The sequence below is a fragment of the Ovis canadensis genome, chromosome X (assembly GCF_042477335.2).
Source record: "Ovis canadensis isolate MfBH-ARS-UI-01 breed Bighorn chromosome X, ARS-UI_OviCan_v2, whole genome shotgun sequence".
NCBI lineage: Eukaryota > Metazoa > Chordata > Mammalia > Artiodactyla > Bovidae > Ovis > Ovis canadensis.
Genome location: NC_091727.1, coordinates 131,319,218 through 131,334,754, shown reverse-complemented (window position 1 = coordinate 131,334,754; position 15,537 = coordinate 131,319,218). Strand labels below are relative to the sequence as shown.

The window sequence follows — 15,537 nt, the reverse complement described above, 5'->3', positions numbered from 1 at the left end:
GAGTAAAATAGAACACAGCTACCATGCATGTAGTAGGTATCTGCTAGGATCCTATCCACATTTCATCCCAGACTTCTTACATGAGCTCTAATCCTGTGTATCTATCAGAAATCTTCAATTGGAGGAAGATAAATATTAATACAAATCCCCTGGTAACCTGTACCACTCAACACAGATTTTCCTACCCAGAAAGCATAAACTCACTCATTCCTCATTCTTGCAAGGCCACCATATAGAAGAGAAGTTCAAGTGGGAGAGTGGTAAGACCTTGGTCACTAGGGTCAGACAACCCTCATGGAGATATCTTAGCCTTTTAACTGTGGGACCTGAAAATGATATTTAACTGCTCTGACATTCAGCCTTCCTCATTTTTAAAGTACCAATGTTGGGCACCTAGTGGGGCACTTCAGAAGATGCCATTTTGATTCCCACTTTGCCCCCTACATTCTTTTTTTTTTTTTTTTTTTTTTTACGAAACAAGAGACTTTATTAGGAAGGGGTGCCTGGGTGGAGAGCAGGAGGGTAACGGAACCTCCTGCCTCACCACCTATGCTCCCTACTTTCTCTGCTGTGATAAAACTTCCTGAAGTAGCCCCTTCTAATTTCAATGGATCACTCTAGGACTCTGATTGTGTGATTGATTTTCCCCATTCTCCCTTGAGCCAGCAACAGTCTTCTTTCTACTAGACAAAAGGACATATGAAAGAATGAACAAACAGGTGAACTCATGAAAGATTTGAGAGCTGGATGGGGTATATAGAAGGAGGTGTTAGTGTGATTCTCAGTTGTTTCACCCGATTATCTGTGTGACAGGTAGTGATATCAACTGGGATGAGCAATGTATAATGGATCCTTTCTGGTGGGAACATGATGAACCATCTTGATTTTGCAATACCTTCGTATACCCAAGTAGGAATGTTAAGAATGTAGCAAGATATTTAGATCAGAGACTGACCTAGAGAGGGAAACGCAGGAGTCATGTGTGGATGAATGGCAATTGAAGATATAAGTATAGGTGAGATGGCTGCCAAAGGAGAGAATGTGGAATGAAAGGGAAAGGTGGACAAAAATGGGCACCAAGGAACTCCCAACATATGAACTTCAGGAGTCTTCAGTGAGCACATGACAGAACCAGTATTAAGAGCCCAGGTGTTCATCTCCCAATTCAGCTGTGCTCTTTCCTTTACAAGACGCTACCCCCTAGGATGAACCTCTTTAGAGTGGGCCCAGCCATGGGTCTTTCTATCTAGGATAGCTCCAAAAGAAAGCTGTGGAGTGGCTGTTTATGTGTTCTGTCCACTTTGGACAAGTAACTACCCCACTTCACTAGACTTATCCCTCCTTTTGTAATGGCCTGCTTCCCTCTACATATAACCCACTAGGATGTTTACTTTGCAAGCCACGTCTTGCCTATTAGGGGAGAGGGGAGAATGTTAAAGGATATTGTATTGTAACTTTATGCCAGAAATCCCTGATGTGGAGAATTGAACAAAGAAGTATACTTGTGTAATGAGAAATATACTTAATGCAGAGTCAGAAAACTTCCATTTCAGTCTCTGCAATTATGGCTGAAAAATAAGGGTGATGCCTTTGCAAAATCAACTGACCATTAATAACATGGATTCTCAATCTCAAGTCTATGTGGTATATTTCAAGTAGTAGAGCTCTGAGTTTTAATATGCAAATCCTTCTTTCATTTTGTGGGCTGGTAATTTCTGGATAACTCCACAGTTTGGTTCATGGAGCAAGTGTGGTTGTATCTTGTGCTGATTTCCATGTGACTAGAAATAGGTTGTTGCACAAATGGGGTTTTTTTAATGCTGCTAGGACGTATTCTATTTCATTATAATGTTTTATTATCATTTTTGGGCTTCCCTTGTGGCTCAGCTGGTAAAGAATCTGCCTGCAATGCTGGAGATCTGGGTTCAATCCCTGGGTTGGGAAGATCCCCTGGAGAAAAGAAAAGCTACCCACTCCAGTATTCTGGCCAGGAGAATTTCATGGACTGTATAGTTCATGGGGTCACAAACGGTCAGACACGACTGAGCAACTTTCACTTTCACTATCATTTTGAATCTTTTGTCATGTGCAGTTATTTTTTCACTCATCTTTTATCCTGATTTTTTTTAGAGACTTGAAGGAAGGAATGCTCCTGTAACCAGACATGGTAAGAGCATGAGGTAAAAGGGGAAAACATGTACTAGTAACCTTTAAAACTTAAGTAAATTTGTTTTGACTAGATATGATTTTTTAAATTGAGAAGAACTCAAACAGTACCCGAATATTTACTGTTCACAATGGTAACAAAACTTATTTTTGATATTTATCTATAATTTTTAACCTTGTAATAACTTTTAAACATATTTAGAAATATGAAATTTCCATAGCTATATTCAAGAAAGCATGTTTTTTAATCAAGTAAAATATATAAATTTATTTGTGACAAAGTATCAAACATTATAATTAACCGAGTATTCCACTTTAAAATTACTGACAATCAAGCATAATCTTGTACTGCTTTCGTAGGTTAATTTTGAAAGATAACTGCATGCTGACATTATATTGTAGAGAGTTTAAAAACATACAGAGAGAAGACATCTCAAAAAATGGCAGAGTAATAAGAAATCCAGAGTCCATACCAAAAACTGTCAGAATAAACTTTTGCATCACACTGGAATCTAATTTTTAAATAACACAAACAACTACAGCAGTGTTGCTTTAGAAAAAATGCACGATGTGGGAGGTGTGAGTTAAGTTTTATCTGGGACAAAATGAGGGCTGCAGCTGGGGAGACAGCCTCCCAGATAGCTCTGAGAAACTGCTGCTCCAAGGAGGTGAGGGAGGAGCTAGGATATATAGGAGTTTTGCAACAAAGAGCAGGTAGCCAGGAACATCAAAAGACTGCTGATTAGAGAAACCAGATATGCCAAACTACAGAATTTAGTGCTTTTCTCTGTATGGGAAGATGCAAGAGTCTGGACTCACTGTAATCATTCTTTTGATGTGCACCTCAGCTATCTGGGGCCAGTATCCTGTGTTTTCAGATCTTGAGTTTCCTCAGGGTCAGAGTAGGAAGTGGTGCAGTCTGATGGCTTCTAAATGGAAGGTATTCTTTCCTCCCTGAGTTCCCTCAGGGCTCATCAGCTCACCTTCAGTGGTGGCTACAATTGTTGATGACTGTGACATCCTTTGTTTACTGATATGACAGGAAACATGCCATTCGTCAGCAACCAGGGAAAAACCTGTTGAAGAGAGAAGCTCCTGTATTGTAGTTAGAGTGCTGTGGTATTTTAAACTGCCAAGTAGTCATCCCCAACACCCCAGATCAGCTGGTGAAGGCTGCTAGTACCAGAAGGAGCATTATGGAGTTTATTCTCAGTAAATTGTGGCTCTGGATCTCAACTCATCTGGCAGAATGTTTATCTTTGTTTTGCCTGATTCAGAGCTTTCCCAAGGAGTAAAGTGGGTTTTGCTAAAAGCATTTAAAGGCTCAGATATTTGCCCTAGCTGCCTGGGGCAAAGGACAAAACTCAGAATCAGCAATAAATGTAATGAAAAAACTGGGAGGAAGAGGTTGTGAAAGGAGACACATGGGGGAATAAGGGCTTTTAAAAATTCTCAAATATGCAGGGGTATCAAGAAGGCCACACATATGCCCAGAATGGGAATGTGCTTTACAGGCCTAAGGAGACCCCAAGCTTTCACCTCTGGATGTCCTTCAGACTCTGAAAGAAAAGAAAGTGTTAGTCACTCAGTTGTGAGAAAAGAAAGTGTTAGTCACTCAGTTGTGACTGACTTTTTGCCACCCCATGGACTGGAGCCCACCAAGCTCCTCTGTCCATGGGATTCTCCAGGCAAGAATACTGAAGTGAGTTGCCATTTCCTTCTCCAGGGGATCTTCCCAACCCAGGGATTGAAACCAGGTCTTCCGCACTGCAGGCAGGTTCTTTACCATTTGAGCCACCCAGGGAAAGTCTGAAGTAGGAAGTAAAAACTAAGAGAGTTGTAAATTGCCTGGCTAAACACTGAATGAGTTCCCCAGCAAGGACCAATCTGCAAAGATTTGGAAGAGTGTTTCTTCTTTTTTCTTCTTAACTTTCATTGACTCCAGGTATTTATATAAACTGTCCAAACACCAGCTGACCACTAAGTTTAGGCAACAGAGATCTCAGTGGACACACATGATAAAGGATAAAGACTTTACAAAAACAGTTTTGAAAAATCTCTAAACAAAAATTCAACTACAAATCACAATGGCCAGCAACAACAAATCGAGGGGAGAGAGAAGAATATGATTCCCAGAGGTAACACATAGTAATAGTCAAAATGTCCAGTTTCAACAGGAAAAAGATTATGAGGCATGCAAATAAAATATGGCTTATTCACAGGAAAAAAAAAAATTAATAGAAACTGTCCTTCAGAAGGGCTTCCCAGGTGGCGCTAGTTGTAAAGAACTTGCCTGCCAATGCAGGTAGACATAAGAGATGTGGGTTCGATCCCTGGGTCAGGAAGATCCCCTGGAGGAGGGCATGACAACCCACTCCAGTATTCTGGCCTGGAGAATCCCATGGACAGAAGAGCCTTGTGAGCTACAGTTCATGGGGTCACAAAGAATTAGACATGACTGAAGCAACTTCAGAAAACTAAGGTCATGGCATCTGGTCCCATCACTTCATGGGAAATAGATGGAGAAACAGTGGAAACAGTGTCAGACTTTATTTTGGGGGGCTCCAAAATCAGTGCAGATGGTGACTGAAATTAAAAGACGCTTACTCCTTGGAAGGAAAGTTATGACCAACCTAGATAGCATAGTAAAAAGCAGAGACATTACTTTGCCAACAAAGGTCCATCTAGTCAAGGCTATGGTTTTCCAGTGGTCATGTATGGATGTGAGAGTTGGACTGTGAAGAAAGCTGAGCACCGAAGAATTGATGCTTTTGAACTGTGGTGTTGGAGAAGACTCTTGAGAGTCCCTTGGACTGCAAGGAGATCTATCCAGTCCATTCTGAAGGAGATCAGTCCTGGGTGTTCTTTGGAAGGAATGATGCTAAAGCTGAAGCTCCAGTACTTTGGCCACCTCATGTGAAGAGTTGAGTCACTGGAAAAGACTCTGATGCTGGGAGGGATTGGGGGCAGGAGGAAAAGGGGACGATTGAGGATGAGATGGCTGGATGGTATCACCAACTCGATGGACGTGAGTTTGAGTGAACTCCAGGAGATAGTGATGGACAGGGAGGCCTGGCATACTGCGATTCATGGGGTCGCAAAGAGTTGGACATGACTGAGCAACTGAAATGAACTGAACTGAACTGAACTGAAGCAACTTAACATGCGCATTACTCAGAAAGCCCAGAGATTGGACTTATTAGGCAAAAACTTTAAATCAACTGTCTTTAATATTATCAAAATGGTAAAGGATAAAGAACTAAAAAAAACCAGGGAAATGATGTCTCACCAAATAGAGAATATCAATAAACAGGAAAAAAATGATAAATAGGAACCAACAGAAATCCTGAAGCTGAAAAGTACAGTAGCTGAAATGAAAAATTAAATATCAAGGTTCAACATCAAAAGTAAACAGGCAGAAGAAGGAATCAGGAAACTTTAAGCTAAGTCTATTACTCTGTCTGAGGAGCAGAAAGAAAAAAGAGAGAAAAGGAAGAAAGATTATTTGAAGAAATGATGGATAGAATTTTTAAAATTCAAGGAAAATCACAAACACACACATCCAAGAAGCTCAACAAACAAAGCAGGATACACTCACCAAGACACAGTGCCGTCAAATTGTCATAGCCAGGGGGTTTCTCCAGTGGCTTATTGGTAAAGAATCCACCTGCAGCAGAGGCGACAAAGGAGACATGGATTCCATCCCTGGGTCAGGAAGATTCCCTGGAGGAGGGCATGACAACACACTCCAGTATTCACACCTGGAGAACCCCATGGACAGAGGAGCCTGGCAGGCTATGATCCATAGGGTCGCAAAGAGTCGTACACGACTGAAGCAACTTAAGCACATGTTAACGATATAATGGTTGTCATTAAAAGAGTCCTTGTAGAAGTGCACAAAGTGGTATGTCTGGGATTTACTTCAAAGATAACCTCTAAGGGTGGAAAGTGGGTAAGGGGATATAGATTAAATAAGATTGACCATGAGTTGTCCCGATACATTTTCAGTTGTGGTGTACACTCAGTGATGAGTACATTGCCTTTCATTATACTGTTCTATTTTTGCATATGTTTGAAATTTTCCATAATAAAAGATAAAGTTAATGTAAACTATAAATAGAAGGAATTTTTAATCAAAAATAGGAACCAAAAAAAGTGTGAAAATAATTAGAAACAATACCATCTCCTTGACTCATTTCTTGTTCCCCACTCTCCCCTATGCATTTGTGGTCAGAGAAAATAAGAAAATGGTGGACAATCATGATAAGGAGAATATAACAGCTTGGGAGTGAAGTGGGTGGGACACCTTGCTCATCACTGATATTCTTGCATTAATTTTGTTTTTTAGAATACTGCATTAAAGTGTGATTATCTTCAGTGCTGAGGGGTTTAGCCTCCCCTAAAATGCTATGCCTAAATTCCAGCAGAGGGAGGGGTGTATCCTGGGTGCAGAGGAGAGAAAAGGGAAGTCCTCAGAAGAGAAATGGGAATGGCTATCGGCCCCGTGAAGATATTGCCCTTAGGTGGCCGGCAGAGAAAGGCCCAGGAACACGTGAAGAAAGGAGGGTTCTGCGGCCGGCTCCTGGACAAGCGTCACGGGGCGGCGGGTGGTGGTGGTGAGGAGTGAGGGGCAACGGAAAGTGTGTGTGCACCACCAAGGGCTCTGCGAGACCCCGAGGGGCAGGAAGGGCGGGGCGAGGGCGTGGCTTTCCGCGGTGACACAAGCCCCTGTAACCGGCCAGTGCCTCGTCTTGCTTGCACGCTTGCTCTCGCGTCAGACCCGGCGGTCGCCTCCTCGCCTCTTGGTACCTGCTCCGGGTGGCCCTGAGGGAGCGCGGGCCGGGGACGACCCCTAAGAGGAGAAGCGAGAGGAGCAGGTAAGGGACCCAGAGCGGGGTCCGCAAAGGTGGCGCCGGCGAGCGGACGCAACCTGAGGACCTCTCCTCGGGAGTCCGCTGCCTCGGAGTGGAGACTGCAGCCCCAACGCCACTCCGCCCCCGCCCCGACACCCGGCGTTTGGCCGCGGAAAGCGGCAGGCCTTCCTGGGGGCTGGGGTGGGGGACGGGCCGGGAGGCCTTAAGGCCGCAGGCCTTTGCTAATACCTGCTTCTCGCACGGTAGCGAGCTTTTCCCACACCCCTGCCCCGCCCCCGTTCTTCTGGGATTGTAAAATGTTGGTCGGCGCGGCGTGTGGGGACTGGGAGACGGGCGGTTGACCGTGGGAGCGGGGCACACTGGGTGGGGGTGGCTGAGGGTAGGGGACCTGGGCCCGGGAAGGGGCCGAGCACCCGGCTGCAGCAGCCCCCTGCCCCCACCCCGACCCTCTGCAGGTCTGCGAGTCGAAGTGTTGCGGCGGCGCACTTGCAGCAAGAATCAGGAGGAGCAGGAGACAGCAAGGATAGGCCCAGGTCGGTGCGAGGGACAGTTGGGCGGTGGGGGCCCGTGGGGGGAACATGGGGAAGACCCTAAGACTCCAAATGCTCCCTGCAACCCCGTCCTCCATTTTGGTGCCTGCAGAGACCTGGGCCTGGATCGGCAGGGAAAATGGGGGGGTTTGGGGCGCGGGAGCGGGGCTAGTGCTCGGACTGGGGGCTTCCTAGAGGGCATAGGAGGCCTCCCAGGTGGGAAAAGGAAAATTTGAAAAGCCTTTGACCACCAGGACTGGGAATCTTGAGAGGTGCGTAGTAGGGCATCTGTCCTCAGTGCTGATCATTCCACCCAGAAAATAGCCCCTTGTTGCATCTTCTGTCTCCTAGGAGCAATGGCGTCCAAAGAGGAACGAGCAATAGAAAGTTTCAACATGGAAGATGCCCAACAGGAAAACGAAGGAGGGGACCAGGCCCCTTTGAAGACTGGAGACGAATCACGCGACTTGGGAGGGGGCAAAGTCCAGAAGTCTGGAGGAAATATCAGGCTGGGATGGGTTAGGCGGCTTGTCCCTAATTTTCGATGGGCTATATCCAACAGGCGTATTGATCACAATGAAGTGGGAAATAATGTAGAAAAGCATATTGGGCAAATGGTAGAAATCAAGAGAAAGACTAAGAAGCAGCAGATGAGACATCATGTGCCCTACCAAACTCCTGAACCTGACAATCATTATGAGTTTTGCCTTATACCTTGAATATTAAGAGTTTTCCTGAGGTTAATAATGTGGCCTCTGCTCTAAATGCTTGTAGTTTTTGTGAGTTACTTTTTCTGTAAATCTTTTGGTGTTTCCACTTACCAGTTTCTAACTGAATACTATTTTGTCTCATTGTATAACTTTCTGTCAGCAGGGCAATTTCATTCAGTTATAAGAAAAAGTATTCTTTTCATAATATGAAATTAATAAAGCAGTTTTAAAAGCAATCTTCCTGGTACACACCTTGTTTTATTTTTTGTTAATGTTACTTTTCTAGCCCCCTAGACACAAAATATCAATTGTCTTTGGTTTTTTTTTGTCCTCAACCAACCAGGAAGGGTCATATTCATAATTCAATATCTGATAGAAGTTTAAGAATGCATTGTTGTTGTTTAGTCGCTAAGTTGTGTCCAACTCTTTGTGATCCCATAAACTGCAGCATGCCAGGCCTCCCTGTCCTTCACTATCTCCCTGAGTTTGCTCAAACTCATGTCTATTGAGTCAGTGATGCCATCCAACCATCTCATTCTCTGTTGTCCCCTTCTCCTCCTGCCCTCAATCTTTCTCATCAGGGTCTTTTCCAATGAGTTGGCTCTTTGCATCAGGTGGCCAAAGTATTGGAGCTTCAGCTTCAGCACCAGTCCTTGCAATGAATATTCAGGGTTGATTTTCTTTAGGATTGACTGGTTCGATCTCCTTGCATGTCCTACTGTTTTCAAGGAGTGTGAGTCCACCATCTTCATAAAAATACCTTAGTGGGGGAAGCTCTCTGAGAATGTGGGACCTCTGGTTTCTATCTTTTAGAACAAGAGCACTACTTAGTCTCTCAGTGAATGTGCGACCCTATGGACTGCAGCCTGACAGGCTCCTCTGCCCATGAGGATTCTCCAGACAAAACTATTGGAGTGGGTTGCCATGCCCTCCTCCAGGGGATCTTCCCAACCCAGGGACTGAACCCAGGTCTCCCACATTGCAGGCAGATTCTTTACAAGCTGAGCCACCAGGGAAGCCCAGAATCAGAGTGGGAACTCCAAATGATCCCGTTTTTAGTACGTTTTCCAGGTAATTCTAGTGTATATCACTAGAGGCCACTATTGTATGTGTGTATGTTGGAAAGTGAAGTGTTAGTCGCTTAGCCCTGTCCGAAAAGTGAAGTGTTAGTTGCTTGGTCCTGTCTGACTCTGCGACCACATAGACTGTAGCTCACCAACCTCCTCTGTCCATGGAACTGTCCAAGCAAGAATACTGGAGTGGGTTGCCATTTCCTTCTCGAGGGGATCTTCCCCACCCAGGGATCAAACCCGTGTCTTCTGTGTCTCCTGCATTGCAGGCAAATTCTTCACTGACTAAGCCACTGTATGTATATTTCATGAACACATGTGTATCATGTCACATTAAGTGTAAATGAAGTAAGTGTAATAACATGATGAATAATTCCTGAATTCACTGGGCAAAAGAATTAAAAAAGGAAAGTACAAGACCTTAAAGTAGACTGATTATAAAAAGGGTAGGGACAATGGCAGATGAGGGTACTGAAGTTGAGATGCCAAGTACCAAAGTTACCTTCTGCTGTACATTTTGGTGGGGCGGGGGTGGTCTGACTTGGGCTTTTTCTGTAGGACTTTGTCATCTGGAAATGGAGAATATTTGACTATTTTAACTGACAACAAGCTCAAGAAGACCAGACTCAGCAAGACTGAGGCTGTTTTTCTGTGTTTTGCTTTTTTGTCTTTCCAATGTAGAGTGGTTAATTTTTAGAATAGAGCAGAAAGAAATCTCAAATATCCTTCAATCCAGTGTTCTTCATAGTGGGAATTGTTGCAAATTACAGCTCTTGAAATCAGTTTTGTGGGTCACAACAAGCAATTTTTTAAAAAGAAATGCATTTGTTCATCACCCACAAGTAGTTTTAAGAATTACTACTTTGAAAAGCTTGTTTTAGTTTTACATATAAGAAATAATGTCACCTTATAAGATGTATTTCTAACATCTTAAACCAGCCCCTGGGGTCTCTGTAAACTGAAAGAAGCTGAAAACTCTTGAGTCTTTCACATAGGACACTTTCTCTCTCGTTTTCATTTTTGGAAGTTTCCTACACTCATCACAACTTGTTGAGTATAGCTTCATGGAAATAACCTATTGAGATCCTTTCTGATAGAGATCTGAAAAGGATGCCATTAGGCCAAATGTTTCCAAGTGAATGGCAGAATTTGGTCCAGAAGTAAATCAGTCAGGAGGACCAATTTCTGCAGAAAGGTTAGAGAAGAGCAGAGCCGCTGGGGATGTGCCCCTCCAGCACTTCACATCCACTAGCAAGGCTAGTATCCAAAAAAAAAAAAAAAAAGCGAACAGTAGAAACAGAGAAGTGGGAACATGAGCACGACTCAGTTTGGTGCTGTTAGCTTTAAAGATAAGAGGACAGGGGCTCTGAGAAAAGGAATGTGGGCAGGCTTGAGAGGCTCAAAAAATAGAGAAATGTATTCTTCTCTGGAGTCTCTGTAATGAATGCAGCCCTGCTGACACCTTGAACAAAAAAATCAGTACCAAGGGTTGACAAGGATGTGGAGAACTATAACCTTCAAGCATTGCTGGTGGAAAAGTGTAATCATGCACTTGCCGTGGAAAGCATTGTGGCAGTCCTCCTAAAAGTTCTATGTAGAGCTACCATTCGACCTAGCAATTCCACTTGTAGGTATATACTCAAGAGAATTGAAAACGTGTTCGCAAAACCTGTACACAAATGTTTATAATAGCATTACAAGCATACCTCAGAGATATTGCAAGTTCAGTTCCAGAATAGCAATAAAGTGGATATCACAATAAAGCAAGTCACAATATTATGTTTATATTATACTGCAGTCTATTAAGTGTGCAATAGCATTATGTCTAAAAAATACATATCTGAATATAAAAATACCTTATCAATAAAAATACCAAAACAATTACAATAGAGACATTAAAGATCATCAATCATGAATCACTGTAACAAATATAGTAACAATAAAAAGTTTGAAATATTGCAAAAATTACCAAGGTGTAACACAGAAACACAAAGTGAGAAAAAGCTCTTTCAAAAATGTCACCAATAGACTTTTTACTCAAGGCAGGATTGCCACAAACTTTCTATTTGTAAAAACCACAATAAAACAAAGCACAATAAAATGAGGTCTGCCTCGAGGTATGAGGTATGATTTGTAGTATATAGCAAATCAAAAACTTAGGGGAGACTTCTGATTAAATTTTGCAAGTTGACTACAAGATTTTTTGTCTTCCTTTCTTTGTGAAATCTCACAAGAATTAAGTGGAAGTCGCTCAGTCATGTCCGACTCTTTGCAACCCCATGGGGTATACAGTCCATGGAATTCTCTAGACCAGAATACTGGAGTGGGTAGCCTTTCCCTTCTCCAGGGTATCTTCCCAACCCAAGGATTGAACCCATGTCTCCCACATTGTAGGCAGATTCTTTACCAGCTGAACCACAAGGAAAGCCCAAGTAAACTAATAATCCTTTCTTAACTTTCTACTTTGGAATAATTATACATCTACAGAAGAGTTGCAAAGGTAGTAAGGAGAGTTCCTGTATACCTTTCATTTAGATTCCCCTAAGTTAACATATTTCACCTATTAAAATTAAGAAATTAACATTAGTTCAGTACTATTAACTAAGCTAGACACATTATACAAATGTTAACAAGTTTTCCCCCAAGTCCTCCCCCCACCCAAGGTTCAATCCAGGATACTGATTGTATTTAGTCATCATGTCTCCTCGTTCTCCTACATTCTCTGACAGTTCCTTATTATTATTTTTTTTTAATAATCTTAACACTTTTTGAAGAGTACTTATCAGCTGTTTTGTAGGATGGCCCTCAATTTGGACTTGTCTGATGTTTTCCCATGATAACTGGGATTACTATGAGATTTGGGGAATAAGACCAGAGTTGATAGCTCTTTTTATCATTCATATAAATTATATATCAACATGACTTATTGGTGGTGGTGTTTACTTTGATCCCTTAGCTAAGCTTTTCCTCTGTAAATTTCTATTTCTCCATTTCCATACTCTATTTCTTAGAAATCAGTCATCTAGTCCAGCTTATAGTCAATAGAACGGGGAGGTGGGTTAAGCTTCACCTCTTGGAGGAAGAAGTACCAAAGAATTTGTGAGTATGAAAATAAACACAATTATTAATTAAAATTTGGAGGTGAGATACTTTGAAGCTATGCAAATATCTTGATTTTCCTTAAAGTTTTGCCCATTAGGTTTAACATTCATCAGTGGGTCTTACCTGCGGTGATTTTCTATGTCCCTCATATCACCCACATTTATTACTTGGAATTATTCTGTAAGTAAGTCTTACCTTATTTATTTAATCATTAATTTATATCAGTATTGCTATTGTTGTTTAGTTGCTAAGTCATGTCCAGCTATTTTGTGACCCCATGGACTGCAGCCTGCCAGGCTCCTCTGTCCATGGGATGTCCCAGGCAAGAATAATGGAGTGAGTTGCCATTTCCTTCTCCAGGGGATCTTCCTGACCCAGGGATTGAACACACGTCTCCTGCATTGCAGGCAGATTCCTTACCACTGAGCTACCTCGATGTTTTATTCTTTGTGATATAATCAAATAGCATCTGATTTTCTCAAATTGATCCAGTTTTGTCCTTTAGAAGCTCTTTGGTATTGGCTCATGTCCCTTCGACATGTCCAATGTGTTAGGCAGAATTTTAAAGACATTCCCCTCAAGATTCCTGTCCTTCAATAAAATACTAATCTTGGTATTGCTGTAAGGAGATTTATTTCAGATATAATTTAACACTCAATCAGTTGACTTTAAGAGTGGGAGATGATCCTGGATTATCCTGATCTGCTGAGTAAAATCACGTGAGTTGTTGAAGGAGAGAACCTTCTCTAGCTGGTGGCAGAAGAAGAAGGCAGAAAAGAAAAGAGAGGATGTCTAGGACATTCAAAGCAAGAGATTGACTCAATTTGTCATTGCTGGGTTTGTAAAATGGAGGTGACCAAGAGCCAAGAAATATAAGGAGTCTCTAGAAGCTGGGGAAAAAAAAAAACCCAGTCAACAGCCAGGAAGGAAACAGGGACCAGAGTCCTCTAACTGCACGGATTGAATTCAGCCAACAACCTGAATGAGTCCAGCATCAGGTTCCTTCTCAGAACCTTCAGATAGGAGTCCAAGCTTACTGCCATCCTGATTTCAGCATTCTGAGACCTTAAGCAAGGAATCCAGCTGAGCCCGCCTGGATTTCCGTTTTAAGCCACTACTTTTGTGGTTATTTGTTACACAGCAAAGGAAAACAAATACATTTACATATTCTTTACAAAACACTTCTTTACCTTCTAGTACTACAAGACATTCCAGGTTCATCTTGTACTTTCCCTGCCCCGATCCTAGGATCAACTATTTCTTCAAGGAGTCATGATTCCTTTTATTAGAAAATGGTATTTAGAAACCAAGATCTGTGCCCTATGTGTGTTCATTGCTAATGGGGCAGCATTGTGTCTAGGCCCTCTCAGTGGACAGAACGAATTGTGCACGTGCACACACACACACACACACACACACAGGAGTTCATATTGATGTCTCTGACACTAAATCCTTTCCTTTTTGCAACTTCTTTCTCTGACATGAGAAACTTGGCTTCCACTATCTACAACATATAATATAAACGTCTTTGTTTAACCTTCATACACATGCAATGTATGGCTATGCATGTAATGAACTGCTATACTACACTCTGAAATGGATATACCAACTAGAATACAGTTAATTTTGTCTTTTGCTTTGCAGTACCCAGTCAAAGGGTTTCCCTGGTAGCTCAATGGTAAAGAATTCGCCTGCCAATGCAGGACACGTGGGTTCAATTGCTGGGTTGGGACAATCCGGTGGAGAAGAAAATGGCAATTCTCTCCAATATTCTAGCCTGGGAAATCCCATGGACAGAGGAGCCTGGCAGGTTACAGTCCATGGGGTTGCACAGAGTCAGACATGACTTAGTGACTAAACACTACTACCACCCGGTCAAACGTCATTTCTTAAAGTTACCTGGGTCATCTCCATTATTCCCTATCCACTTCAAGGAAGTGATTTCATACATTTTGCTATGGTATGAATGTTTGTGTCTCCCCAAAGTTAATTTGTTGAAATGTTAATGTGCAATGTGATTGTACTAGGAGATACTCAGTCATGAAGGCAGACTTTTCATGGATGGAGTTAGTGTCCTTATAAAAGAGACCCCAGAGAGCTCCCTAATCCTTTCCACCATGTGAGGACGCAGTGAGACTGGCAACCTACAACCCAGAAAACAATCTTCATTAAAATTCGACCATGCTGGCACCTTGATCTTTGACTTCCAACCTCCAGAAATGTGAGAAACAAATTTCTTTTGTTTATAAGCTACCCAGCCTGTGGTGTTTTATTATAGCAGCCCAAATAGACTAAGACATGCGTAATTTCAGTTAGATGTATCTGTACTCTTTCCTGTATTCTCCTGACAGTCTAGTTGATTTTTAAAACTTCCATGTAGAAGGCTTTCTCAACTTTGGTACTGTTGACATTTTGGGCTGGATCATCTTTTGTTTGGATGGTTGTCCTGTGAGTTGTTGGATGTTTATCAATATTCCTAGTCTCCTACTAGGGTGCCAGTAGCACTAAATTCCCCAGTGTGAGAACAAAAAATGTCTGCAGGTACTCCTAAATATCCCCTTATGGGCAAAATCACTCCCAGTTTAGAAGCACTAGCACAGGTAAAAGTCACTCTGTGGTGTATGGTTTTATGGGTTTACATATGCAGGTTAATCACCATAATAATGTATAGAAGAGTTCTACCACCCTAAAAATTCCTTTTTGCAGCCTGTTTGCTATCAAACACATCCATTACCTCCAATCCCTGTGACCCACTGATCTGATTTTTTTTTTTTTTTTTGGCCACAGAGCTTGTGGCACCTTAGTTCCCCAACCAGGAATTGAACCCCGGTCACAGCAGTGAAAGTGCTGAGTCCTAACCACTGGACCATCAGGGAATTCCCTCACTGATTTGATTTTACTTCCATAATTTTAATTTTTTTAGTACATCATATAAATGTAATGACACAATATGTTGCCCTTAGTATCTGACTTTATTCAACTAGTATAATGCACTCAAATTTTACATGAATACATGTTGTTGCATGAAACAAAAGTGTATTTCTTTTTATTGCTGAGTAGTATTCCATTTTATATATGTGCCAAT

The 15,537-nt window shown here is 42.2% G+C and overlaps 1 protein-coding gene and 1 non-coding gene across 2 annotated transcripts; one reads left to right on the top strand and one right to left on the bottom strand.

The window, feature by feature from the left end:
* Window positions 1-7,027: 7,027 nt before the first annotated feature.
* On the top strand, window positions 7,028-8,527 carry BEX4 (brain expressed X-linked 4). The gene is made up of 3 exons (XM_070292168.1): window positions 7,028-7,043; window positions 7,496-7,573; window positions 7,922-8,527. The coding sequence occupies exon 3, from the start codon at window positions 7,927-7,929 to the stop codon at window positions 8,287-8,289; it is 363 nt and encodes a 120-aa protein (XP_070148269.1). The 5' UTR covers window positions 7,028-7,043; window positions 7,496-7,573; window positions 7,922-7,926; the 3' UTR covers window positions 8,290-8,527.
* Window positions 8,528-15,256: 6,729 nt separating this feature from the next.
* Window positions 15,257-15,328, bottom strand: TRNAE-UUC (transfer RNA glutamic acid (anticodon UUC)). The gene has a single exon. It is a non-coding gene; the product is annotated as a tRNA-Glu (tRNA).
* Window positions 15,329-15,537: the final 209 nt, after the last annotated feature.